Source organism: Tursiops truncatus, chromosome 15, assembly GCF_011762595.2.
Source record: "Tursiops truncatus isolate mTurTru1 chromosome 15, mTurTru1.mat.Y, whole genome shotgun sequence".
In the NCBI taxonomy this organism is placed as follows: Eukaryota; Metazoa; Chordata; class Mammalia; order Artiodactyla; family Delphinidae; genus Tursiops; species Tursiops truncatus.
In genome coordinates this window covers 33934247-33960486 of record NC_047048.1, presented here as the reverse complement: position 1 = coordinate 33960486, position 26240 = coordinate 33934247, and the positions used below count along the sequence as shown (strand labels likewise).

Genomic DNA, 26240 nt, shown 5'->3' with positions numbered 1-26240 from the left:
GTTCTGGTTTTTAGTTCCTTCATTGTCCTTCTCTCTCTCTGTCTCTATTTTTTCCTTTCTTTTTTTTTTTTTTTTTTTTTGGCTGTGCCACGCTGCTTGTGGGATCTTCATTCCCCTGCCAAGGATTGAACTCCGGCTCTCGGCAGTGAAAGTGCAGAGTCCTAACCACTGGACTTCCAGGGAACTCCCTCTTTCTCTTTATATTTTAAATGTTTTATTCAAGTACAACATACATCCTGAAAAATGAATAAGTTTGCTTTTTGATGAATTTTCCCAAATGCACCACACCCACCTTACCAGCACCCAGATCAAGAAACAGACCATGACACCCCCACCAGCTCTCCACTGCCCCCTCCCACTCACTCCCCGACCCTCCAAGGCAGGTCACCCCTCTAACTTCTAACAGTAAAGAGTAGTTTTGATTTACATAATGGAATCAGCCAGTATGCACTCTGGCTGGTCTCTTTTCTCAACATTATGCTTATGCGTTTCATCCAAATTGTTATCTCACTATATTTTAAATTATTTTAGAACTTTGAAGAAAAAAATGTTCCTAGATCCCTACATAGTAACAGCTTTACCTTAATACCACTAAACCTCCGCTCCCAGGTTGGAGGTTCGCGGGCCCCGGCTTAGGGAACAGGGAACCACGTCCCCGCCTCCCTTCTCTCCACCCACCTAGGAGGCTCGGTCTGCGGCTGCGGACAGCCGGCACAGCCGGCGGGAGAGCGGTCACGTGACGGTTGCCGGCCCGCCAAGATGGCGGCTTCCTGCGTGGTCCTGCTGGCGCTGGCCCTGACGCTGCTGCTGCTGGTGGCGTGGAAGCGCTGGCGGTGGGGGCGCGCGGCCCGCCACGTGATTGTCGTGGTGCTGGGCGACGTGGGCCGCAGTCCCCGCATGCAGTATCACGCACTGTCGTTGGCCAAGTGCGGCTTCTCCGTGACCTTCTTGGGGTTCTGCAGTGAGTGCCCCGGGGGCGTGGGAGGGAGGCTGCTCTCTCAGCGTTTGACCCTCGGCTTTGACCGCCCCACGGGGGCCGAGGCGCGGACGCCCCTTTACCCTCTCCTCCGTCGGGCAGCTCTCCGAGGTTGGACGAGCCGGGTTGTGGCCTGGACAGCGGTTGCCACGTTTCTGCCCAGCCTCTGCTGGGTGGGTCCCTGGGAACAGTCAGCATTAATCGAGCTCCTGCCATATGCCAGGACTGTGCTAAGCTAAATGAACTCAGTGCATAGTCTCACTTATTCCTAGTAAGTAGAAAGATGGACTGGAACCCGGGTGGATGTGATCCCAGGGCAAGTGCTGGTAAGCACATCTCTGAGGCTTCTTTTGTCAGGCAGTGTCTGAGAAGACAGGCAACTTGTCTCCTCTCCGTTCCTCACCCTCAGCGCAGAACTCTGCAGGCAGGAGGTATTTCGTTTTCGCAGGATGTCCAGCGTTTTTCTCTCAGTGTGCAGGGGCAGGGGTGTCTGCTCCTCCATCTTCCCCCACTGTGACATCTTTAGAAGGTAGCTCTATCCCATATCAGGGGAAAAAAGGAATAGCACTGGTTGCCTCTGGTCCCTGTTTAGAGTCTGCTACCCCAGGGTGAGGGGCTGGAGTGAGACTTCCTAGGGGTCTCCCTATGGTGTGATAATTCCACCATCCAGGGAATCTAGGTCAGCTTGAGTGCCTACTATGTGCCAGGCATTGTGCTAAGTAAAAATGGATAAGATTCCAGCCCTCCCTCTGTGGGTGGTCTAGTGGAATCTGGACAAGAACTGGCCTCATTCTCTGTTCTGGCTACTGAGGAACAGAGAGGTTCCAAAACACTCTCCCCTATTCACCCTGTGGGGCGGGGATCATCTGACTTTAAATTAGATCATCTTCTCCAGCACATTAAAAGGGACATTCTTTTCAGCCTCCAAACCCCACGATGAGCTCTTGCAGAGCGACAGAATTCAGATTGTGAGTCTGACAGAACTTCAGAGACTTGCAGGTAGGAAGCAGTCAACTCCCGATATCTCTGAATCTGTGTGTGTGTGGGGGGAGGGGAAGGCGGGGAGCGTGGGGTGGGGGGGATCTGCAAATTGCCAAGAACTCCTTTACTAGTGATGGCTGTATTCTGACTTGCAGTTGGGCCCCATATTCTCCAGTATGGAGTCAAAGTTGTGTTTCAGGCAGTGCACTTGCTGTGGAAGTTGATGTGCAGGAAGCCAGCAGCTTACATCTTTCTCCAGGTACGTGTCAGCTCCACCTCCCGCTGTGAGAACCACTGTTTTAACAGTTTTCTTTACTTTCCAGTTTTAAAAAATGTACAGATTGGTAAATGCATATTCACATGTGTGTGTATAAACTTTTAAAAACATGAGTAGGAGCCTATGGTATGTGTCCATTCTATTTATGGTACTCATCCCTTCTGTTTTTCAGTGTTTTACAGATAGTCTTATTTTGTACTTGTTACATATCTAAGTGTTTTACATGCATTATCTCATTTAATTCTTCACAACAATCCTGAGAAGTAGGTTCTTGTGTTACCTACACTTAGAGATGAGGGAACCTAGACCCAGAGAGGCTCTGTAAGTAACCCATTGTCACACAGCTAGGAAGTGCTGGAGTCAGGATTTGAACCAGGTTGTCACTCTAGTTCTGGAGTTCCACTCTTAACCTCTTACCTTGACTGCTTTTTAACATAGAGAAGCTCCTTCTTTTTTTTTTTTTTTTTTTTTCTGCGGTACGCGGGTCTCTCACTGTTGTGGCCTCTCCTGTTGCAGAGCACAGGCTCCGGACGCACAGGCTCAGCAGCCATGGCTCACGGGCCTAGCCGCTCCGCGGCATGTGGGATCTTCCCGGACCGGGGCACGAACCCGTGTCCCGTGCATCGGCAGGCAGACTCTCAACCACTGCGCCACCAGGGAAGCCCTTCTTCTTTTAATTGACTGTATTGTATCCTGATATGAGATGTATCCTAATGTATTCATTTAGTCTCATCTTAATGAGCACTCAGATTCCTCCTGATTTTTTTTTTTTTTTTGCGGTACGCGGGCCTCTCACTGTTGTGGCCTCTCCCGTTGCGGAGCACAGGCTCCGGATGCGCAGGCTCAGCGGCCATGGCTCACGGGCCCAGCCGCTCCACGGCATGTGGGATCTTCCCGGACTGGGGCATGAACCCGTGTCCCCTGCATTGGCAGGCGGACTCTCAACCACTGCGCCACCAGGGAAGCCCTTCCTGATTTTTTTTTTTTTTTTTTGCCGTACGCGGGCCTCTCACTGTTGTGGCCTCTCCCATTGCGGAGCACAGGCTCCGGACGCGCAGGCTCAGCGGCCACGGCTCACGGGCCCAGCCGCTCCGCGGCATGTGGGATCTTCCCGGACCGGGGCACGAACCCACGTCCCCTGCATCGGCAGGCGGACTCTCAACAACTGCGCCACCAGGGAAGCCCCCTTCCTGATTTTTTTAACCTAAAAATTAAAAAAAAAATAATTTATTTATATTTATTTATTTTTTTTGGCTGCATTGGGTCTTCATTGCTGCTCAGAGGCTTTCTCTAGTTGCGGTAAGCGGGGGCTACTCTTCGTTGCAGTGTGTGGGCCTCTCATCGCAGTGGCTTCTCTTGTTGTGGAGCATGGGCTCTATGGGCTCTAGAGCGCAGGCTCAGTAGTTGTGGCGCACGGGCTTAGTTGCTCCGTGGCATGTGGAATTTTCCCGGACCAGGGCTCGAACCTGTCTCCCCTGCATTGGCAGGTGGATTCTCAACCACTGCACCACCAGGGAAGCCCTTTACTTTTAAAATTGTATGGTGAAGAGTATCAGTGAACATATGTCTTTTGCATGGGTTCTGTTTCTTCCTTGGGATAAATTCCTAGGACGGGAAGTGATTGGTCAGAGTCCATGCACTTTAAAAATGTTGTGATGTGTTACTGGATAGTCCTAGAGTAAGGTTGGGTCCATTTATCCCCCACCTAACAGGGAAGCCTCTTCCCCCCATCCTCACCACCACCAGGTATCATTAGGTGTTTTAGAGTTTCCATTCTGATAGGTGAAAAATGGTACCTCCTTGTTCCATTTTTTGTTTCCTTGAATATCAGTGATCTTGGACTTATCAGGTTGGTCAATTTTCTTTTATGACTGTTTATACCTCTTGGTGAGGAAGAGGGTCTTTCTTCTGCTTATCGATTATCAAGAGCTCTGTAAAGATAATTGACTCTTTGCCACGTACGTTATTTTTACTTGGTTTATTCTTGACCGTGGTCTGGTTTCCTTCTCTTCCTTCAAGTCTCTCTTTCCCAGAACCCTCCGGGCCTGCCCGCCATTGCCGTGTGCTGGTTTGCAGGCTGCCTTTGTGGGAGCAAGCTCGTCATTGACTGGCACAACTACGGCTACTCCATTATGGGTCTGGTGCACGGCCCCGGCCACCCCCTTGTTCTGCTGGCCAAGTGGTGAGAGTCTGGGATGAGGGTGCCGACATTGTCCCCAAACTGTGGTGGGAAGAAGGGCCGGTGCGGAGACCCGGGGAAGCTGATTCCTGTGTGCCCTGTGGGGGTGAAGGCAAGGCTGGGGAGTTGGACTGACGCTGGTGACAAGTGATAGAAACAGGCCTGAGCAAAGGAGGGCATTTGTTGGCCCATGAAACTGAAAAGTCCTGAGAAATGGCTGACTTTGAGCTCAAAAAAGGTGTCATCAGGACCCCTCTCATGTCTCTCCACACTTCCTCCTAGAGGTATTTCTCAGGCTCTGGAAGCCCCTTGCTCTCATCCCCACCCCACCAGGCTCAGTGGAGAGAGCAGGCCTGTGGTTGGCTCCTACGCACCTGGCGTCCTCTAACCCCCTCTGAGCCTGGGGGGCTTCAGTACCCCGTTGTCTCAGGCTTGGGACAAGTGCTCCACTGGAGAGCTGGGGTCCCAGATGAACCCGTACCAGATACCCAAATTGAAACTGGGGACTGCTGCTGGCAGATGGGGACATGGGTCACAGTCTGCTGCAGCTGATGAGACAGGGAGAGGGAAGAAGGGCCTTGGGAGAAGGTTGGACCTGGAGGAGGAAGCAATGTTGTGTTCTGAGTCCGAGTTATACCATCTACCTCGGTGTGGACTTGCAGCCTCAAGCCGTTGGCCGGCTGTGGCCTTTCCCCTGATGGGTCATTCGTGGGTGGTGGTCTCAGCAGCAGTCAGTGAGCGCTTGCTGCATGCCAGGCCTCAGGCCAAGCCTTTATCCCATTCAGACTCCAGTGCTGCCCAGCAAGGGTGTCCTTTGATCGCTGTCTTTTTACAAACCAGGAAACCGAGAGCCCTCATGTCACTTGCCACACAGCTAATACATGTGAGCTCCAAAATTCCATCCCAGGCAGTCCAGCTCCAGAGCTTTCTCTGCATCCTGAGTGAGGAACAGGCCGTGGTACCTACACATGCGAAATAACCCTGTTCATTTCCAGTTCTTTTTCAGTCCTGCCCTGTCACCAGGGCTCAAGTCTCCGTTTGGAGCTAATCTGTTGATAACGCCTTTCTAGCATTTGCTAAACTCCCTTTGTAACCCATTGGGAGTGAGCCTCAGCCCCACAGCCTTTGCAGGGAATAGTGCAGTGTGGCTGAGATTTAATAACAAGATTTTATTGTATTTCTCCTTCATTTTATGGCAAGAGAGACTGGATTTTCCATTCTGTAGTGATATATGGTTTCTCTTGAAAGTAATTGTATTTAAGCTGAAAAGCAATCTGATTTAAAGAAAGGTGTGCGGGAGGTAATAGTACAGGTGGTAGAACTCTGTGCAAACATGGGGAAGGTGCCTCGCCAGTGACCTGATTTGGGAGATTCCAGCTCTGCGGCCTCTTCTGTATCATAAGGTGTTGAGTCCCATGGGGCTGGGGTGGTGGTTCCTGGCCCAGAGAGCTCTGGGCTGACCACTGATATGTCTTTTCAGGTATGAGACGCTCTGTGGACGCCTGTCCCACCTGAACCTGTGTGTGACCAATGCGATGCGGGAAGACCTGGCAGAGAACTGGGGCATCAAGTAGGGGCCTTGGGAAACGAGGGGTCCCTCCCAGCGCCGTTGACTCCCAGCTGCTGTGTCATGTTGCAAGGCATTGGGAGCTCCCAGGGTTCCGGGAGGTGGTTACTGGTTTGGGGAGGCTGAGGGAGGAGGAAGCTAGAGTTTCTTTCCCAGCCAGCCAGATGGTCCAGGAAGTGTTCATGTTAGAAATTCTCTCTGTGCTTCTCCAAGTAATTCTAAAGCTTATTGTTGAGACTTGGATACCTAAGCACCCTTCTTCTTCTGGATACTTCTGGGTCTTATGTTCCTCAGGCCTTTCTTCGCCCCTCCCTAGAGCCCCCCAATGATCTCTTTGCAGAGCTGTGACTGTCTACGACAAGCCAGCATCTTTCTTTAAAGAGACGCCTTTGGACCTGCAACACCAGCTCTTTATGAAGCTGAGCCGCACCTACTCTGCATTCAGGGCCTGGTAAGTCTGCTGTCTTCAGCTTTCAGCTGCCTTGTTTTATGCTCGCTGCTGACCTGGAGATCTAATCCAGGGGATGGCAAACTATGGCTGCAGGCCTGCTGCCTGTTTCTGTAAATAAAGTTTTATTGGAACACAGCACGTTCATTCATTTACATGTTGTCCTTGGCTGGTTCCACACTACAAGAGCAGAGCTGGGCTTTGCAATGGACACCGCATGGCTCCCCAAAGCCTACAGTGTTTACTCTTTGGCCCTTTAAGGAAGTGTTTGCCCTGTACTAGGCTGTGGGTGTCCTTACCCTCCTGCCAGTGGTTCCTGACCGCATGGCGGGGTCTGTGCATCTATGTGTTCTCTGGGCATCTCCCAGGGGTAAGGAGAGCCCTTCTGAGCGGCTCTCCATACAGCTGGTCTTTGTTCTTCTCAGTAACGTGGGGGCAGTTGGAGGGGTCACAGCGTCCTCGTCTTAAGTCTAGGGGATGATTAGAACAGTAAGCCCTGTGAAGGCAGGGGCTGAGTCGGCCTTGTCTGCCGTTGCGACCTCAGCACCTAGCAACACATAAATACAGATAAGAGAGAAAGCAAGGTGCAGGTCTGTGCCCAAGGCCTTGGGTGGTAGGGCCACCTGGTGGCTCTGACGTGGCTGCACCCCAACAACTGGGAGCCTGCGGGCCTCACTCTGGTGGGAGAATGGCCGTTCTCGGGCCCAAGGGCCTGCTCTGTGGCAGCTCATGGGCTCTCTCTGCTCCTTCAGTTCAGAACCCTCGGACTCGGGCATGGAGAGGTCGGCCTTCACGGAGCGGGATGCCCAGAGTGGAACAGTGACCTGCCTTCCTGGGCGGCCGGCCCTTTTGGTCAGCAGCACGAGCTGGACAGGTCTCAGGACCCGCCCGGGCGCTTGGGGCTTGTATGAGCACCTGGATGAGCCTGTGTTCTCGCCGCTGCCAGGCGTGCACCCCACATGTATTTGGGGCCTCGATGAGAAAGGGGAGCACATTGAGCTGGGTGGGGAGGCATCTAGAAACTGGCCCGTGACACTCGGTTCTCTTTTCCCGTAGAGGATGAAGACTTCTCCATCCTGTTGGCAGCATTAGAAAGTAGGTGTATGGCTGTGACCAGGAGCTGGGCCTGTCGGGGGCTGCTGAGCTGCAGGGTGCTCACCTGGCCTTGAGTGATGTCCTTGGCAGAGTGTTCCTGACCCCAGGGCCAGGGCCACTGGGTGGAGGTGGCAGGCGTGAGTCCCCTTTTGGGTCAGTGAGTGACCAGCCTAGCTCTGAATTGCCACCTCCAGGAGAAGGGATTGCATGGTTGGGAGCAGTGCTCCCTCCTCCTCTCCCTTCCCCCATCCCCTCGCATCAGCCCCTCACTCACCCGACTACATGATCTTGGTTATCATATATTTATTTTCCTAAACACAGAGTTCGAACAGCTGATCGACGATGGAGAAAGCCTCCCTCCTTTGGTCTGTGTTATAACAGGTACCCACCTGGGACCATCCCTGTTCCTGTATTAAACGGGGCAGTGGAGGCATGTCAGGCCTGTGATGTTTGTTGTCTCGTTAATTCTCACCCCAACTCTGTGATGTATGGTTTTCTACACCAGCTTGACGGGGAGGCTGAGGCTCAGAAGGGCTTCATGGCAGAGCATGGAGTCTAGATTTCAATCTCAGATAGCGTGACCTCAGAGATTCTGAGCTTTCTACTTCACAGTGGTTTCCACGTATCTTTTTTTTTTTTAAAAATGAGAGTCTGCTCTCCAATGTCAAACTGTTTCCAAAGGAGCCGGGTGAAGAGAGAGAGGCAGAGGAGATTTGGTTGGAGGAGGAGGGTCCTCAGCCAGCTGTCCCACCTTGGACACTCCTCTCCTCCAGGCCCTTGGACGGCGGCAGGAGCCCACTGCTCATGCTGTGCCACCTGGGGATCTGGGCGGGGCACAGGGGCAGTCTGTGTGAGAAGCTGTATTGGTGGGCACTCTGGTGCCTGGCCAGAGTTTATCCTGGCTGTGTTCCCAGCCCAAGGCCTGCTGGGGGAACGGCCATGGCCTCAGCAGTCGAGGTGCATACCCCTTGGGGGTCGTTTCTGGAAGGGGTCTGGATAGGGGCCTGATTGGAGCTGCTGCCTGTGGGCCTTCTGCTCACGCCCTTGCAGGGGCTTCTCAGGCCTGGGGTTGGGGGACAGGGCCAGACGTGGGCCCAGTGCAGTGACTCCGGTTTTCTCTGTAAGGCAAAGGGCCTCTGAAGGAGTATTACAGCCGCCTCATCTGCCAGAAGCATTTCCAGCACATCCAGGTCTGTACCCCATGGCTGGAGGCCGAGGACTACCCCTTGCTTCTAGGTAAGAGGCCTGCAGGGGGAGGGCTGGGGTTTATAAGGGAGTACCTGAGGGCAGGGGACAGAGTTTTTCTGAAGAGGGCCAGATAATGAATGTTTTACCAGGTTCTTTTGCATATTCTTTGTTTTTTTAACCCTTTAATGATTTCAAGCCATTGTCTGCTCAGGGGCCCTACACATGTAGGTCTCAGGCTGGGATGGGCCCTGGCTGGACTCTGGGAGAACGAGGCTGTTTCCTGGTGTGCCACCTCCCTGCCTGTTTGCCAAGGTTACGTCAGAGTGCTCTTGGCCTCCACGGCCTCCACTCACCCTGCTCTTCCCTTGGGCAGAAGGGCTGGGCGGGGCTTGGGTTGGGGTCAATTCCCAAGTCTGGGAGGTACAGAGACCATGAGGTAAACAGTGTGGACTCTCCCAGTGTGAAGGGGCAGCCCTCCCTTCTCTTGCGTTGTTGATCCCTCGGGGAGGGCTTATTGGCTGGGTGCCTATAGGTCTCAGCAGCCACTAAGCTGTCTCCGGAGTGGGAGTCGGGGAGCCTTTGTAGGCAGGCGCTCCAGCGGCACTGAGTGATGTACGGTTGCTTCCTTGGCTTTATATTCACAGCGACAGCTGGTTTTCTGTTGGGTCTGCTTTGGGTTCTTTTTCTAATTATTGTGATAAAATACACATAACAAAATTTGCCGTTTTAACCATTTTTCCATTTTTAAGTGTATGCAATTGAGTGGCATTAATTACACTCACAGTGTTTTGCAGTCACCGCCACTGTCTCTTGCCAAAACATTTTCATCACCCCAAGCAGAAACTCAGAACCCATTAAGCAATCATTGCTGCGGCTTCTTTTAAAATACAGCGTGGTTAAGGAGAAAAAGGGGGTCAGTTTAAAGAAAAACATTGGTGACGGGCAGGTCGTTTTCAGAAAGGGCCGAGAGGCCAGGAGCGGCAGGTGGGAAGCACCTCCGTGTCCCAGCCTCCTGCCAGGCTGCTCGGCCAACCCCAGGCAGTCGTACGTGGGGTTGGGGACTTTATCACCCCCTTTCCACTCCTCCCCGCAGGCCTCGGTCCACAGTCCTGCAGGATGTGTGGTCACCGGGCGCACAGCCAGAGCTGATGGCCCCCTCATCCTCGCCCTGCAGGGTCTGCGGACCTGGGCGTCTGCCTACACCGGTCCTCCAGTGGCCTGGACCTGCCCATGAAGGTGGTGGACATGTTCGGGTGCTGCCTGCCTGTGTGTGCCGTGAACTTCCAGTGGTAGGAGCGGAAACCCAGTCCTCCCAGGGTTAGGTTATCAAATCAGCAGCTTGGGGGGAACCAGCAGAATTGCCCGGGAAAGCTTCCTGGAGGGTTCCACCTCCCCATCTGTGCAGCTCTGCCACCCAGAGGGAGCAGGAGCCCTCTGGTCCCTGTGGGCGGGCTGGGCCCCACCAGACAGGGTGGCTTCCAGTTAGAGCTCGTGTTGAATAAAAATTGGAGTCTTAAGTACTCTACTTGGGAGCTTGTGCTCACAGGGTGCAATGGTGGCTGGAATTGCCCGCACAGCTCACACGGACTTATTTCTCTCTCTGTCCCTTTAGTCTGAGCTCATGTAGTTGTGTTCGAATCAGTTGAATGAGTGTATTTCTGTCTCCGCTCTTCCTGGCAAAGATGGGCAGGAGAGGGCATTTGGAGACGGTAGTGTTAGAAAAGTTTCTAGAAACAGTGGCCCCACCATGAGCTGAGGAGCCAGCTTCTGAATGGGAAATCCAGGATGTTGGAGCCCGGGTTCAGATAGTGTTGGGATCAACCCCCTGATCACCTCTGAGCCTGCCTCCAGCAGGGCTGCCTTTTACCTGGTTTCTCTGCTGTGGAATTAAGAAAAAAAAGGCAGAACTTACTAAGAACGTTCTCACTGAAGAGAGCATGTAGCACAAAAAGTCCACATACCCCTTTACTGTCCCTCCTTCCCCAAATTGGTTTGGATTTTTAATGTGTATCCTGCCAGATCTTTTTTCTATTCAGATGCCAAATCTAAGAACAGGCTTCCTGAAACCAGACTGTTCCTGCCTCCAGCTTAGCCTGCGGGTGGGGTGGAATTGGGGGGGAGCAGGTGGGCACCTTGGGTTCTGTATCTCCTCCAGGCAGCTCTCAGACCTCCCGATTCTCTCTGCAGCTTACACGAGCTTGTGAAACACGAGGAAAATGGCTTGGTCTTCGAGGACTCAGAGGAGCTGGCAGCTCAGCTGCAGGTAGTGTGTCTGCTCCCACACTGTGGCTTGCAGGGTTTTGGAGATTCCTTGTTCCTGCAGCTGGGTGGGTGGCCCTGGGCTGTGTATGGGTGAGCGGGCAGCGGTCTCAGAGGCTGGGCCCCATTGGGCCCCGGAGGGATCAGGGCTCGCCCCATCTGCCGTCTGGGTTTATGGAGCTCACACCACACAATGATGCTAGAGCCAGGTGGACTGTGCCATTTAGGGGGTGATTGGATCTGAGAAGGGAGAGTGAGGAGCGAGGGAGCTTCCTGGACCGGCCTTATGAGATGGGTGGGCATCTTCAAAGGATACTTCTTTCTTACTACAAATTACAAAAAGTAACACGTCATCATTCTTGATCATTGAGACCAAGGGCAACAGACTTTGGAAAGGCTCAGAAAAAAACATTTTAGACTTTGCCATAGTCTCTGTCAGAACTACTCAACTCTGTTGTAACGTGAAAGCATCCACAATCTGTGGATGAAGGGGTGTGGCTATGTTCCAATAGAAGTTTATTTACAAAGACAGGCGGAGGGCTGCATGCAGCCCACAGGCTGGCGTCTGCAGACACCTTAGTTTAGCAGAGCTGGAAAGAACGCAGGCATCACCTAGTTCTCAGTACGTGAGCAGGACAGTGCTGGGTAGAAGCCAGCTCTTGGTGGAAGGAACAGCAGAGCATTGCAGAGGCAGAGGCGGGGGGCTGCCGGCAGAGCATGGGGTGGGGATGGTGAACACTGCAGCTTGGCTGTGCCGTCAAGTCGGAGCAGAGCAGGAGATAGAGCGTAGCTGGGCCATGAAGGCTCCCCTGTGCCTGGTGAGGGAGGGGGGCTTGCTGGGTCAGGGACATTGGGGTCAGAGCTGTTGAGAAGGGTTAGTTAGCCAGGCCTGGTGTGGAAGCTGGGCCAGAGCGGGAGTCCCGTTGGAGACCCCAGGACACTGGTGGTGGTTCTGGAAGTGCGGTGAAGGAGGGAGGTTTTGGCAGAATGACTGGCTTGGCAGCTGGGCTTGGGGTGCAGCAGGAGCCTGGGCTGCTGGGAAGGAGGAGGGGCAGCTTGGGGTGGAACCTGGGGTGGGGGGAGGAAGCAGTGATGAGGTAGTTCTGGTCTTCTAGATGCTTTTCTCAAAGTTTCCTGATCCTGCTGGCAAACTGAACCAGTTCTGCAAGAACCTCCGGGAGTCAGAGCAGCTTCGATGGGATGAGAGCTGGAAGCGGACAGTGCTCCCTTTGATTACAGACACGTGACCCCTCGGGCCAACGACTGAAACTCCTGAGGTGTCCCGTGCTGGACATCATAGAGAGACCCTCAAGCTGACACCCCTCCTTACCTTTCATCTTCCTCCCCAGGAGCTGGCCCACACTCCCCTCCTCACAGCGGCCACTGCTGGCCAGTCCCTGGGCAGACTCTGTAGATCAGCGCCTCCTGGTGGATGGAAGCTGAAAGGCTGGCAGTGGGCACTGCCTGGGGAATGAAGTTACTTTTAATAATTAGGGGTTTTTGTTGACCAGGAAGCTGGCTTAGCCTGCTTTCATCTTTGGAGGCTCTGAATCCCTTCTCTCTTTTCTCCTCCTGTCTTATGAGTCTTTCTTTCCCCCAGTTTATTTCTGTTATTTGTGTCGTCTTGAACATCTCTGCATCCTTGTTTTGTCTCCTGGTGTCTGCCTTTCCCAGAATTGCTTGGTTGTGTCCCTAATATTTTGATTCCTGCCTTGAAAACAGACTTTGCAGCCCACCGCCCTGCAAGGGCAGTCAGATGTGCCACGTGTGCAGCGGGCTTGGCTCCGCGAGGGATTTGCGTCCAGGTTGGGGGGAACATACTTGGTTTGTTTTTTTATTTGCGCGAATGAAATGCTTATCTCTGAGCCAAAAATTTCATTTCTGATTTATGGTGATTTTCTTAAGGACTAAGCCAGCTGGCAGAGAGGGGTCTACACGCTTGAACAGTTTATATTTTATTCGAACAGTTTGTGGTTCCCGATTCAGAATTTAACATTCTTCAAACATTCAAGTCCAGTGCAAGTTTTATCACATTCTTTCCAGAACAGTGATTTAATTTTCACATTATTCTTCAAAACCATTTATAAATCTACAGCATTAGTTTCAGAATTGCCATCTCCGAGTGCTCTTCGTAGGGAAACAGTTTCTGGTCGTGACGAGGCACTTCTTCCCACGGGATTCCAGCCCGGCCTGGAGACAGAACATATGCATCTCAGGATGTGGGGTTTGGGGATGGGACACCACCCTATCAGTGTGGGGCTTTGGGATAGGCCTGGGGGTGGGGGTGGGGGTACAGACTACAGATTTCCAGGCCCCATCCAGACACCTGGAATCAGCCTCCAGGGGTGGGACCAGGAATCCCATTTGTAAGCAGCTCACAGCAGCCAGGTTTGCTGCGTCTGCCCACTGGGCCGTGTGCATCCCTGGAAAGTCATGGCCCCGTCTGGGTCCTCCATCCTGTTACCGGGCACAGCTCAGTAGGAGCTGAGGTTTGAACCCACGTCTGCCTGACAGCTCAGCCTGGTGCCTTCAGAGGCTGGGCCTGTATCAGAGGGGCTCACGTCTTCTGTGTAAGCACAGATGTCTGACGAGCCCCTGGCAAGAATTGTTTTGTCATCAGTTTTTTAGGAATGAAAAATTAGTATTTATAAGAATAAAATACTAGACATACAGTGTATAAGTGTCATGATACTACCGTCCGGGTATAACATGTTAATAATAATGTTAATTGGTGTGTATGGAGTTTCCCCATATGTGTATTAACATGACAGTTATTTTTTTAAAATAAAAATGAGCTTAAAAAATGAGTTTATACTGTATATGCTGTTTAGCACTCAGCTTTCTTAAAATACAGCGTGGATATTTTTTCACATAAGCATCTGAAGGACTTCGTTATTTCTCGAGGCTGAACACCCGCTGTCAGTGGGACACGCTGTACAGGGGTGGGCGCTGGTCCTCTCTGTCAGCAGAGGCAGCTGTGGGAGAGCTTTGTTTGGGGGGTGGGGGATTGGGGCAAGCACAGGGCTCTGCACTGCTGCCCAGTCATGTGTGGGAAACCCTGATCAGGCCTGGCTCGTGGTGAGGACTGCAGAGTGGGGGTCATGGGGTGGGGGGTGGAGAGTGGGGGCCAGCTGCCTGGCTTCAGTCCATGGGTGCCTGGGTGATTACTCAGCTGCCCTGCACCCCGGTGTTTTCATGGGTGGGACAGAGGATGGCAGCAGCCCCCCCCACAGGTGCTAGAGGGGCTGACGCAGGTCAGGTCTGAGAACAGTGCCCGTCTGCAGCAGTGGCAACTCAGGCAGACCCCACCCCCTTCTCTAAAGCATCCCTCTCTCTTCCATTTACTATGTGCTTGATCTAGTAACAGCAGCTGCCGTTTTCCCGAGCACACCCTTCGTGCCAGCCCTGTTCCACCTCTGAGGTGGATGTTTCTGCTGTACAATGAATGAAGACCTGGAGAGGGGTGGCCCAGCTCCACCTGGGACCCACCTCCAGAGCCTGCACCTGACTGCTGTGTGGCCAGAACTCATCTACCCTGACACCAGCTGGCATCCACCATCCTTTCCATTTTACAGGCAAGAAAACTGAGGCCTGAAGTCTCTGAAAACCTGCCCTAAACACACAGTAGGACTGCTGGTCTCAGACTTCTGAGATCACTGCGTCAGCCATCTCCTCCCCAGAGCACCAACTCCCTGGCCCTGGCTCCTCTGCTGACCTCCTGGGCGGAGGGTGGGGGGTCGTTGGCCCAGCACATTGTGGTCTGGGGCTTCCTGGCTTGTCTCCAGGGCCCCATTCTTTTACTTTCCTGATTTCTGCCTCCCTGGAGTCCTGTGTGTGGCCAGTGCAGTGGCCCTGCAGGCCTGGGTGGCAGCCCCTCAGAGCCAGCAGCCCAGCCAGGGGCCCGGGGCTCACCCAGCTCCGTGGTGAACAGCTGACATGTCTCCGGGTTGCGGATGGTGAAGGCAACGTAGGCGTCAGGAACCCGCTGGTCCTTCTGGCAGGCAGAGAGCTTCTGCAGGACCCCGACCAGGGAGAGGACAGTTTCTGGGCAATATAGCACATCTGCGATAAAAACCCCAGGTTACTGGAAGGAGCTCCTCCAGGACCCCAGGATAGAGGCCTCTGGGTTGTGCCGACATGGGCTGCAGTGTGAAGGCCTGGAAAGCAGCAGTTCTATTAGGTTCGTGCTGTTGGACGGTAAGAAAATTATGGGGGTAAAAAGAAAAACCCTTAGCAGAGAGAGCTGCTGAAAGACACTGCAACACATGAAAAATATCCAGGACTCACTGGTGTTCCTTTAAAAGAAAAAATCAATTCTCTGCCTATGGCCTGTTTAGAAGATGCTTAATGAAGCAAACCCTGACTGCCTCAGACTTCTTGTTTCCTTCCTGTGGGGGGCAAGCCCCCTCCCGCCCACCAGCTGGGCCTGCAGGGGTGAGCTGCTTAGCCTCTGTGCTCCAGCCGCTCTGGGCCTGGGTCTCAGGGCCATGGCCAGGCCAGAGCACAGTACCATCGGCCAGATGGGGCTGGGTGGGCGCCGTGGAGGGCAACGGTCCTGTTGGTGCCCACACCATATGCCCCTTCCCTCAAGGGTCCCATCCTTGCACCAGAGTGGGTGGTCCCTCCTTGTGGGACTCGTTTTGAGGACCTAGGACAGAGATACACAGGCAGAGCGCCTTCGGCCTCAGGGACACACAAGCGTGCACGGAGAAGGAAGCAGGTGCTGACAGAGGTGGGGGCACCCAGAGCTCCTTCCCCGACCCTCGGCCTGGCCTAGGGCATGCAGAGGAATCAGGATCATGCCGTTCTTTGTGGTCCTGAAAGGACAAGGCTGCTGTGGCCACTTCCGCCCCCATCTGAAGACAGGGGGTGTAGGTGGGGCCAGCTTGGCTCCCTTGCTTTGTGGGGCTGCTCTGGCCTATTCATTTAGGTTCTGGATGGCAACTGAGAGGCCTCCCTCAGGCTGCTGGAGAGGGACGTGAAGTCTGTCTGCTGGGTTGTGGCCTGGCTAAGACTGGTCACCCTAGTCTGGTGCCCTGGGGCCTGTTCTGTTCATCGCAGGCCTTGCTGGGAAGAGCTGGTTCCTTTATAGCATGGACCATTAGCATGGCAGTAGGCATGGCCACTGTCTCAAATGGGAGGGCTGTGGCTTTAGGGCACCCAAGAGGCACGCTCTGTGCTTTGATGTCACCCTGGAGGCCCACACGACCCAAATCCCATCATTCCTCCCACCAGGCAGCACTCACTGGTGGGAGGTGGCTCACTGAAGGTGGCTCACTCACTGGCTGGAAGGTGGTCCCCTTCCCAGCACTGAAAGCCAGGTGGAGCTTCAGGGAGGCCACACTCCAGTGGCCTAAGCTGGGCGGTACCTGCGGCAATGACGATGTCCGGCTGGAAGGCAGCAAGCTGAGGGACCGTCACAACATCCCAGTCCACCCGGGCCACCATCACCCTGGGGCTCTCTGCATCGGCGGTGTCGTGTTCTGGGTGCTGGGCCAGGGCGGCGACATTTGGCTCCAATGAGAGGCCGTTGAGAAGGACGTTCCCTTGGAGCTGCTCGAGGACATGGCTGTGACAGTCGCTGAAGACGTATGCTCTGGGCCGGCACATCTTGCAAATGGCCAGGCCCGTGAGGCCGGCTCCACTGCCAAGCTCTAAGACAGTCCTGCATGACAGGGAGAAGCGGCTGTGTCTGTGATCCCCCTGTGGCAAACCTCCCTGGTGCCCAGCCCTGCACCCCCAGGTCACCTGTGAGCAAAGCCCGCTGGGTTCTCCATGGCCCACTCTGCCAGATAAAGTGCGGCATTCCACGTGACCAGGCCCGTGGTGCCGTGGGAAATGATGGCCGTGCTCTCGCAGAGTGTGATAGAGTCCCCGGAGGGCTAGGCAGAAACAGGGAGAGAGAATTAATCCAGCAACCAGGGCAGGTGTGGATCACATAAGGAATTAGGATTTGAGTCTAAATGTGATGGGGAGCCACTGGCGGGTTCTGAGCAGGTGACACAACCCTCGTGAGCTCAACGTGTCAGTGGGGACAGAAGAGGGAAGCAACAGGGCACGTGGTAGACCCGAGGACAGTGACCCCAGAGCCCACCTAGGAGGGAACCTGCCTGCTCCGGTAGTGGGGGTGTGAGGGCCCCGAGGCAAGGCCTGAATGGCTACTGGAAACACTTAGAAATGTATGACAATAACAGAAAACATCATTTCAGAAATAAAGGCTACTCAAAAAAGCATGAGCATAACAACAAACCAAAACATAAAAACAGATAAACTTTAAAGAGAAACAGGAAGTGAAAAGGAACAAAATTTTAAAAATCAAAAAGAAATTAAGAGATTGTCATGGGTTCAATCGTTTCCCCCCAACATTCATATGCTGAAGTCCTAAGCCCCAGCAACTCAAAATGTGACCTTTTTGGAGATGAGGTCTTTTTTTCCTCCTTTTTTGGCTGCACCGTGCTGCTTGCGGGATCTTAGTTCCCCCGACCAGGGATTGAACCCCTGCCTTTGGCAGTGAAAGCACGGAGTCCTAACCATTGGACCACCAGGGAATTCCTGAGGATGGGGTCTCTATAGAGGGAATCAAGTTAAAATACAGACATAAGGGGACCCTAATCCAATCTGACTGTGTCCTTATACGAATAGGACATTAGGACACACACGCGGGGAGAAGATGGCCATCTGCAGGCTGAGGAGAGGCCTGGAGCACATCATTTCCTCGCAGCCTCAGAAAGAAACAACTCTGTCGACACCTTGATTTTGTACTTATAGCTTCCAGAACTGTGAGATGATAAATTTCTGTTGTTTAAGCCACAAATTTTTAGGTACCTTTAATGAAACAAAAGCAAAGAACAAATACTAAAAATTATAATTCAAGAAAGCATTCCTGAGAAAACAAACAGATTTGAAATGAATATTGAAAGAGTATACACTGCACCTGAGGTCACTGACTCAGAACGATCACAACCTCGAGACGTAGTCTAATAGAATTACTGGACTTTAAAGAAAAAAATGCTTTGGCTATCTAAGAGAAAAGGGCATGTGACATAAAAGGGAAAGAAAATTAAATTATCATCAGGCTTTTGCACAATGATGCTTTATGCCAAAGAAAGTGGAGGAATATATTTAAGAGACTCAGGGAGAGAAGGTGTGAGTCAAGATTCAAGTAAAAATGGCTCAATCTGTTATCAACATGCAAGAAGTCCGGGAAGGTCCATCCGACGAGCCCTTCTTAAAGAACCTCCTAGAAAATGAACTTGAGACAACCAAAATGGCTACAGAGACATCAATATACGGACCAATACAGAGACTGAAAAGTAACAGACTACGGTATGTGCCTGAGGTCGGTAATGTTTTCACCCGTATCCCTGGACCCTGTGATTGTGCTGTGCTTCTTGGCAAAGGGACTCTGAAGATTCATTTAAGGTTACAGAATGTGACATGGGGAAATGATCCTGGATTATCCAAGTGGGCCCGATTTAATCATCAGGGCTGATGTTTGGGAGATGCAGAAGAAAAAGAGGCAGGAGGGATTTGAGGTGGTTGCTGGCTTTGGAATCACGGGGCCATGAGTCAGGGGGACAGGGCGGCTCCTAGAAGCTGAGAACAATCCTGGGCCAAGAGCCAGGAAGGAAATGGAATCACATTCCTGCAGCTGCAGAAAACGCAATTGTGCCAATGACCTGAAGGACCTGGAATGGTCCTCCCCCGGGGGCCCAGTCCTACAGATACCCTGATTTTAGCTCTGTGAGACTCAAAGAAGAGTAAGCAGCTGAGCCCAGCAGACTTCTGACCTACAGAACTGGAAGATAGCACATTTATGTTGCTTTGAGCTGCTTAGTTTGTGGTAATACTATGTAACGGCTCTATGATGTCTATGTAGGGAGAATGAGGGTGGCACATATAAAAATTTATGCTGTTTTCAGTAACCACAGTTGGTGTGAGGGATTAGTGCTGTTGTTCTGAGATCGCTGCACGCACGAATAATATGGGATAAGCCAAAGGCAGTTGGGGGATATCCTAACATCATCCCTATGCTCTTGAGAACCAAAATTTCCAGAGCAGAAGAAAGGAGATAGGGATCCAATGCCGAAGAGGCTGAGTGAAAACCCTTCTGATCCTGAATCAGAAACATCGATATGGACTCATGAGGTATTTTCTCTTAAAAAGTATGGATATGTATCTCCACCCATATCCTAGCTCTGTCCACGGAAAGGCCTAGACAGCAGCAATGATCATCCCTAATGCCCAGACTGTGGTCTCTAAATATCATTTCCCACTAAAAGAAACTAGGGCTTCTTGAAGACATGGCTGATTCCAGGTCTGGGGCAGGAAACATACAAGATGAGTCTGGAAAAGCTTGACATAAACTAAAGTAAGAAAACTATGAGGTGATGTCAAAGGACCCAGAAGCCTATTTGAGGGGACTTCCCTGGTGGCGCAATGGTTAAGAATCTGCCTGCCAGTGCAGGGGATACGGGGTTGAGCCATTGTCCGGGAAGATCCCACATGCCGTGGAGCAACTAAGTGCATGCACCACAACTACTGAGCCTGTGCTCTAGAGCCCGCAGGCCACAGCTACTGAGCCCGCGTGCCACAACTACTGAAGCCTGTGCACCTAGAGCCCGTGCTCCACAACAAGAGAAGCCACTGCAATGAGAAGCCTGCGCACCGCAATGAAGAGTAGCCCCCGCTCGCCACAACTACAGAAAGCCCATGCGTAGCAGTGAAGACCCAATGCAGGCAAAAATAAATAAAATAAAATTACTTAAAAAAAAAAAAAGAAGCCTATTTGAAGTGACTCAAAATAGCACATTTTGAGCTTCAGTAACAATGCGATTTGCAATGGTTTGAACCCCTACTGGGAATGACAGGAAACCAATTCACTATCTTGAAAAGGAAAGAAGTCTGTATTCTGCCTTTCCTCTACTAGCTGTACCAGTAGGTAACCAAATACGGATGAAAGGAGGCACTTCCTTATAAAATTTCTCCAGCTAATGAATGAAAACAAAATGATAGAAAAATCACTGGGACTTCCCTGGTTGTGCAGTGGTTAGGAATCTGCCTGCCAATGCAGGGGACACGGGTTCGAGCCCTGGTCCAGGAAGATCCCACATGCCATGGAGCAACTGAGACTGTGTGCCACAACTACTGAGCCCACGTGCCACAACTACTGAAGCCCGTGTGCCTAGAGCCTGTGCTCCGCAACAAGAGAAGCCACCGCAATGAGAAGACCGCGCACCACAACGAAGAGTAGCCCCTGCTCACTGCAACTAGAGAAAAGCCCGTGAGCAGCAACGAAGACCCAACACAGCCATAAATAAACAAATAAATAAATAAATAAGAAAAATCACCTTTTTGCATCCTTCAATGAATTAATGAGTCTAAGCTTTAAGCACCCACAAGTGCTACCATGAAGAGGATAAAAAAGAGATGACGTGACTTCTAGGACCCAGGCTGTTTTCTTGCCAAAGGGGTCAAACAGACAAGAGTCCGAGTGGGCCTGTGAATCCAGCCGCCAAGTTTTGGGGGACAGAGGACAGAGGAACAAGCTGAACAGCACCATGTGTGTGCAACAAAAAGCCAGCTTGTGGAAAGCTGTCCAGGCCAAATTGCCAGGAAGAGCTGGGGGGACCTGCGGATGAAGGGAAATTTTGAGCCAGACCTAGTTAATGGGCAAGACTATGCCCAGAGGTGCACATGGCAGTGGTACGACCTCAGTGATTACTCTGAAAGAGCGGGAGGGCTGGGATGGGTCAAATGAGGGCTTTGTGGGCTGGCTGCCCAAGTCCTTGGCTAGATTGGCAGTTACCGTGGTGGCCGCCTTGCAACAATTCGATAATCTAATTCTTTTGCATGGTTTTCTGTGTCTTTGTTTTAAAATAAAAGGTTAAAGAAGAAAGAAAACAAAAACTGTTGTGTGTAGAATGGACTTCTGTGGGGTAAGAAGCCAGGTGACCAGTGAGAAGGCCAAGCACCAGGTCAGCCTGGTGATGGTGGCAGTGGACAGTGGGGAGAGACAGCTGTCCTGTAACATCCATCCATCAAATATTTATTGAGGTCTGAGCGCCAGATCGCTGCTGTGCAATTCATGTGTGTTACCTAATTTAACGCCAGTCACCCCGTAAGACAGGTGTTATTTGTTGAAGTGCTTGGTTTACAGGTGGGGAAACCGAGGCTCAGGAAGGTTAACTGACCTCGTCTAAGACTACAGAGCTGAGGAGTCAGGATTGAAGCCACATGAGGCTGACTGGAGCCTGAATCAACTGTGTGTGTGTGGAGGAGGGCGCATGTCTCCTACCAGCAGGTAGCTCCGGTGGCACTGGGTGGGCTCCTCGGCCGTCAGGACCTCCGCCAACGCCTCGTACAGCTCGTCCAAAGGCTCCGTGTGGATAGCCTCGTGCTGGGGGCGGGCAGGGCGAGAGCTTCAGCAAAAGGATTAAGTTGACCCTCGTGAATCAAACCAAGGTTCCACCTGCTTGCTTTTTTTTTTTTTTGTGGTACGCGGGCCTCTCACTGCTGTGGCCTCTCCCGTTGTGGAGCACAGGCTCTGGACGCGCAGGCTCAGCGGCCATGGCCCACGGGCCCAGCTGCTCCGCGGCATGTGGGATCTTCCCGGACCGGGGCACGAACCCATGTTCCCTGCATCGGCAGGCAGACTCTCAACCACTGCACCACCAGGGAAGCCCCCACCTGTTTACTTTTACTATGACTTGTAAAAATGGCTGGAGGATTTTCACCAAATTTGGAGGGGAGACTTGGGATGTGATTGACTTAATACAGATCACTTGGTGGGGGGACCTGGGGGACCTCAAAGAGAGGTGTAGAGAGGGTGAGGGTGAGGTGTAGTGTAGGGCAGGAGAAATGGGATATGTGAGAGCTGGCAGGACAGAAGGAGAAGGTGGCATTTCCCACATTCAGGGGTTCCTGGTAGGAGTGGGAAGGTTCCATGGGGGACCAGGACCACAGAGGAGATGCAGCCACTGCTGGAGACCCCTCAAAGCACAGAGGAAGTACCCTGGCCCCTCCTTTCCTCCCTCCCTCCATGGCTTCTCATTGGTGGAACTCAGCTGGGAGCAGTTGCCCAGGGAGCCCCCTGCTACACGGGGATCTGTAGAGCAGGCAAAGAGTATGGGATGGATCTGGGCTCCAACAGGCAAAGCCCACGTTTGGAGAGCCAGCCAAGTCCTAGATGCTGCCTGGTTACCAGATGGCCAGTGCCCATCACTGACCTTTCTGATGAGCTCTGAGAGAAAACTCCAGGCATACTTCACTGAGGGTGGATGCTTCATGCACAGAGGATGCTTCACGGTCTGTGACGAGGAACACAGTGTGGGTTGCTGGAGAGACTCCGCCTTAAGTCTCCCATGAGCTTCAAGTGAATACAGGGCAAACCCCAGTTATCCGATTCCTGGAATTCTGGCCCTGGGTGACCCTTATGCATCTGAAAGAGTTTAACATATAAGCCCTTTCCTAAAAATATTTCTCCACTACAGTGGCACAGACCATGGCAGTGTTTCTAATGCCCTTTCTGGGCAGGAACATAGGGCATACGGACTCAGGCTAACACCCTGCTGTAGACTGAATATTTGTGTCCACTCTACATTCACATGTTGACTCTAACACCCACTGAGATGATATCAGGAGGTGGGGCCTTTGGGGCGTGATTAGGTTATGAGGGTAAAGCCCCCATAAATGGGATTAGTGTCCTTATAAAAGAGACCCCAGAGAGCTCCCTTGCCCCTTCTGTCATCTGAGGACATAGCCAAGAAGACAGCGTCTTTGGACCAGGAAGTGGGACCACACAACACACTGAATCTCCTGGTACCTTGATCTTGGACTTCACAGCCTCCAGAACTGTGAGAAATAAATTCCTGTTGTTCACAAGCCACCCAGTCTGTGGGGTTCTGTTACAGCAGGACTAAGACATCCCCCTTCCCAGAGCAGCCAGCAGGAACTAGAGTTTGTAGTGAGGACAAATGTGGGACTGTCTGGCTCCATGGAAGGGGTGAGAGCTCCAAATGGTATGACAAGGCAGATTCAGCACCTGCCCTCTTGGAGATCACACCCCCGGGTGGGGTGCTGCGCTGACCAGGACAGAGGAAGGTGGGGACTCTGCCTGGGATGTAGTGGAGAGGGATGGGGGCTCTGAGGGCAACACTTCGGCTGAAGCTGAGAGAAGCAGAGAGCAGGGGAATGAGTTCCAGGCAGCTGGGTAGCTTGTGCAGGCCCCCACCTGGCATTTTGGGAGGGAGGGCAGGGGACGGGAACAGTGAGAGTAGGGCCTGTGTCACATGGGACCTGCTGGCCGGAGGGATGTGATTTTACTCAAGGGCCACAAAATGTCCACACAACTCTTCAGGGGCTTGGCGGGTGTTAGGTTTTAACCTTGGGGTGAAAAATCAGAGCAGACTGCATGACAATGGCCTCAGAGAGGTCTGAGCTCGCAGTCCTGAACTGCTGGATCTCCTGGGAATCTTCCCTAGCTTGTGCATCTTCTCGACACGGTGGTCAGATGGATACTCTTGGTTCACCCTCCAGACAGGAATTCTGACCCTGGGCTCTTTGGACAGGACCAGTGGTTGGAGGGGTGTGTATGATTCCCATGCATTTGTACACAAAATGTACTCTTCTGGAGCATTTTTTCCTTGGGGTAGTGTCCACACCTTTGGGTTTTCAGAAGGATTCATGACCCGTAAGAGGGTAGAGAGCCCGGATGCACTGTGATGTACACCTGACCCACATGGCCAGGGGCAGGCAGAGTGGGACAGGCCGGGCAGAGTGGTGGTCCCTCCTCTACCCACACCCAGATGCACCTTAGAGTCCAAACCCCACCTACAAAAAGCAGGGGCCCATCCACAACTAGAAAAGACACACTGGTGGGCAAGACTTGCCTGCTTCTTTTCCCCTTAAACGTTGAAAAAAAAAAAGTCTCTGAGCAGCTAGCAAATGCTAGAAGATGTTCCTACAGCTGTCATCTCCACTTTCTCTGTGGACGGTTTAAAAAAACATCCCCCAGGTTCCCTCCTCTCATGCAGCTTGTTGTATATTCTGATGTCTTTATCTAAGAAAACAAAAGAGCCGGAGCTGTCTGAGGTACTCACACCCAGATGCAGCGTCTTTCTTTTTAAAGGATACGTGTGCACCTGTTACGTCTTCATGGGCAAATCAGGCCACTGATGCGTTCCAGTGATTCTGTGATTCTTACCTTCTGCAAAATATCCAGCAGCAGCTCAGAACCTGATGAGTCCCTTAATTTCTCTTCTAGGCTCTATTCAAAGAGAGAGGGGGAAGAGAAAGAAATCTCAAGGGCATTATCACAGGAACATTAAACATGCAATGGGACATGTTGGCAAAGTGCTAAGTGATCTCTCCCCAGGGACCTGGGGCCAAATGATGTGGAAGGCACAGGCAGCTGAAAGCCTGACCTTGAGAAGTTCCGGGTTACACCTGGATGAGTCAGAGAAAGAACATCAGAAGACAGACTCTTGGTTTGCATTAGCCCTGGCAGCTTAGCCTTGCCTGGGTCACAGACCAGCTCTGTGGCTGAACTGGAATTACAGGGGGAGCCACAGCATTAACACCTGGTGGGCAACCTGAAACCTTTCCACGGCAGGATGGCTGCTTCACTGTTCAGGTCCCGGCTCCTGTCACCTCCTTGGAAGGCCTTCCCGACTCTCCTAAATTGATGCATTTCCCTGTTTTATTGACTTTCCAGCCACCATCATCTCCCCGTGTTTTCTTGCTTATTCATTTACTTGTTTATTCTCTGGCTCTCCCATCTAATCAGGGCTTTGTCTGTATTCTGCTGATACTGGTGCCTGGCTTGTGGAAGGCATTCTGTAAACATTCGTTGACAGAATAAAAAGTACTAGCTAACACATATTCATGTAATCCTGACAACAGCCCTATGAGGTTAAGCATCATTATACCCCATTTTACTAATAAGAATATAAAGGCACAGAGAGACGAAGTCACTTGCCCAAGGTCACACAGCTTGTGTGGGGTGGGGCAGGGCCAGAATTCAAAGCAGGTTGTCTGTCTCCCAGGTCTGAGCGCTCCAATGCTGCTGTCAACTTCTTTTCTAGTCAAACCAATGGTAAGAACAGTTCTCACCACATGGGTGCTGTGGGTGAGCCTAAGTGAGCACTTAGCATGGGACTGGTGCAGAGTAAGCACTCACTCATGAACAATTATAGTCGATATGAATTGGGCCCAATGGATGCTGTCATGAAAGTTTAAATTTGGGGTTAAAAAATGTACACATTCCTTTCTGACGGGAAATGATCTCCCAGAATGCTAAATGGTTTATGTCAATGAAACACAAATGACTAACCTCCACTCTTAAGATGGGGCAGACCTGGGGAGGAATATATGTTCAAACTGAGTCATCCCAGTCGGTTCACCGCACTTGAATTATGGATTATAAAGGACGCAGCGTCATTAGAGCCCTGGACTTGGCAGAAAGAAGCTGCTGCCTCGGCCACGCGCCTCTGTGTGAATGGCAGGTCCCCAGGGCAGGGAAGTGAGCTTTCGTCTCTTTCCTGGACTGTTTTGTACCTCCCTGTCTCTTCCATCAGCTGCCTCTGAGAGGGCTTTGTCCAATGCTGCTGACACAGATGAGAACACCCAGGCCTGAGGGGTCTGTGACCTGGTCGCTGAGTTCAACGCAGCGTGGTCTCCCGCTGCCCTGAGGACGTGGGCTGTTTAAATGAGCAGCAGCAGCTGTTACCCAATGGCCAGGATAATAACTGGCTAAAAAAGGGCACAAACTGTCCATGACCCTAAAAACCCAGCGAAAAAAGGAGTTGGGAGGAAACCCCGCATTCCTTCAATTCGTGGGACTCGGTCTGCAGAGACAGCGGAGGGCGGGAAGGGCCCAGGGGAGGACGGAGCTGGGGGCTGAGCGCAGGGTGGGCCCAAGGGTGCTGAGGTGGACCTCCTGCTCCCCGCCGCCAGCCCGCGCTGGCCCCAGCGATGCCCGGGGAACCGGACGTGATGCCGGGGCCCGCGAGGGAGCAGAGGCCGCCGCGTGGCGGGGCGAGCAGGGGTGAGCCCGGAGCCCCGCTCCACCGCGACCCCGGCGCCCCCCAACCGCCTTCCGCGCTCCCCACCGCCCACCTGCCAGGGGAAAGAGCTCAGGGCGCGCGCCGCCAAGAAGCGGCGCTCGAAACTTCGCAGCAGGGGCGCAGCCTCAGCGCTATCCTCAGGCGCCATGGCGGGGCGGGGACGGGCCCCGGCGTTGCCCGAGAGAAGCGGAGAGCGGGGCTGCGC

At 52.5% G+C, this 26240-nt stretch overlaps 2 protein-coding genes across 13 annotated transcripts; one reads left to right on the top strand and one right to left on the bottom strand.

The window, feature by feature from the left end:
- Nucleotides 1-722: 722 nt before the first annotated feature.
- On the top strand, nucleotides 723-15197 carry ALG1 (ALG1 chitobiosyldiphosphodolichol beta-mannosyltransferase). Of its 7 annotated transcripts, none has more exons than XM_073792345.1 (13): nucleotides 723-961; nucleotides 1898-1975; nucleotides 2113-2216; nucleotides 4268-4416; nucleotides 5894-5983; nucleotides 6321-6431; nucleotides 7181-7302; nucleotides 7485-7523; nucleotides 7845-7904; nucleotides 8649-8759; nucleotides 9886-10000; nucleotides 10899-10974; nucleotides 14546-15197. In XM_073792345.1, exons 1-13 carry the CDS (start codon nucleotides 760-762, stop codon nucleotides 14585-14587), a joined length of 1299 nt encoding a protein of 432 aa, XP_073648446.1. In that variant the 5' UTR covers nucleotides 723-759; the 3' UTR covers nucleotides 14588-15197. The 7 variants fall into 7 exon arrangements, with proteins under 7 accessions (XP_073648446.1, XP_019784318.2, XP_019784317.2 ...); XM_019928759.2 differs by lacking the exon at nucleotides 14546-15197 and adding an exon at nucleotides 12086-13777 and having other exon boundaries at nucleotides 2133-2216; nucleotides 4254-4416; XM_019928758.2 differs by lacking the exon at nucleotides 14546-15197 and adding an exon at nucleotides 12086-13777.
- On the bottom strand, nucleotides 12796-26240 carry EEF2KMT (eukaryotic elongation factor 2 lysine methyltransferase). 6 transcript variants are annotated; one of them, XM_073792349.1, is made up of 10 exons: nucleotides 26088-26222; nucleotides 24949-25050; nucleotides 24175-24237; nucleotides 23861-24030; nucleotides 22199-22279; nucleotides 21268-21369; nucleotides 16719-16852; nucleotides 16340-16635; nucleotides 14883-15032; nucleotides 12796-13160 (listed from the first exon to the last, which is right to left on the bottom strand). In XM_073792349.1, the coding sequence occupies exons 5-10, from the start codon at nucleotides 22256-22258 to the stop codon at nucleotides 13060-13062; spliced, it is 843 nt and encodes a 280-aa protein (XP_073648450.1). In that variant the 5' UTR covers nucleotides 22259-22279; nucleotides 23861-24030; nucleotides 24175-24237; nucleotides 24949-25050; nucleotides 26088-26222; the 3' UTR covers nucleotides 12796-13059. The 6 variants fall into 6 exon arrangements, with proteins under 6 accessions (XP_073648450.1, XP_073648449.1, XP_073648451.1 ...); XM_073792348.1 differs by lacking the exon at nucleotides 23861-24030 and adding an exon at nucleotides 25303-25669 and having other exon boundaries at nucleotides 26088-26212; XM_073792350.1 differs by lacking the exon at nucleotides 21268-21369.

Excerpts from the sequence above, each read along its gene's own strand:
- EEF2KMT (XM_019928763.3), bottom strand. The coding sequence starts at position 26,183 with ATGGCGCCTGAGGATAGCGCTGAGGCTGCGCCCCTGCTGCGAAGTTTC. Across the intron at positions 22,280-24,174 it reads TGCTGGATATTTTGCAGAAG|ACCGTGAAGCATCCTCTGTG; the intron begins GTAAGAATCACA and ends TCCTCGTCACAG. Across the intron at positions 16,853-21,267 it reads GCCACCGGAGCTACCTGCTG|CCCTCCGGGGACTCTATCAC; the intron begins GTAGGAGACATG and ends GTTTCTGCCTAG.
- ALG1 (XM_019928758.2), top strand. The coding sequence starts at position 760 with ATGGCGGCTTCCTGCGTGGTCCTGCTGGCGCTGGCCCTGACGCTGCTG. Across the intron at positions 4,417-5,893 it reads CTTGTTCTGCTGGCCAAGTG|GTATGAGACGCTCTGTGGAC; the intron begins GTGAGAGTCTGG and ends ATGTCTTTTCAG. Across the intron at positions 5,984-6,320 it reads GCAGAGAACTGGGGCATCAA|AGCTGTGACTGTCTACGACA; the intron begins GTAGGGGCCTTG and ends ATCTCTTTGCAG.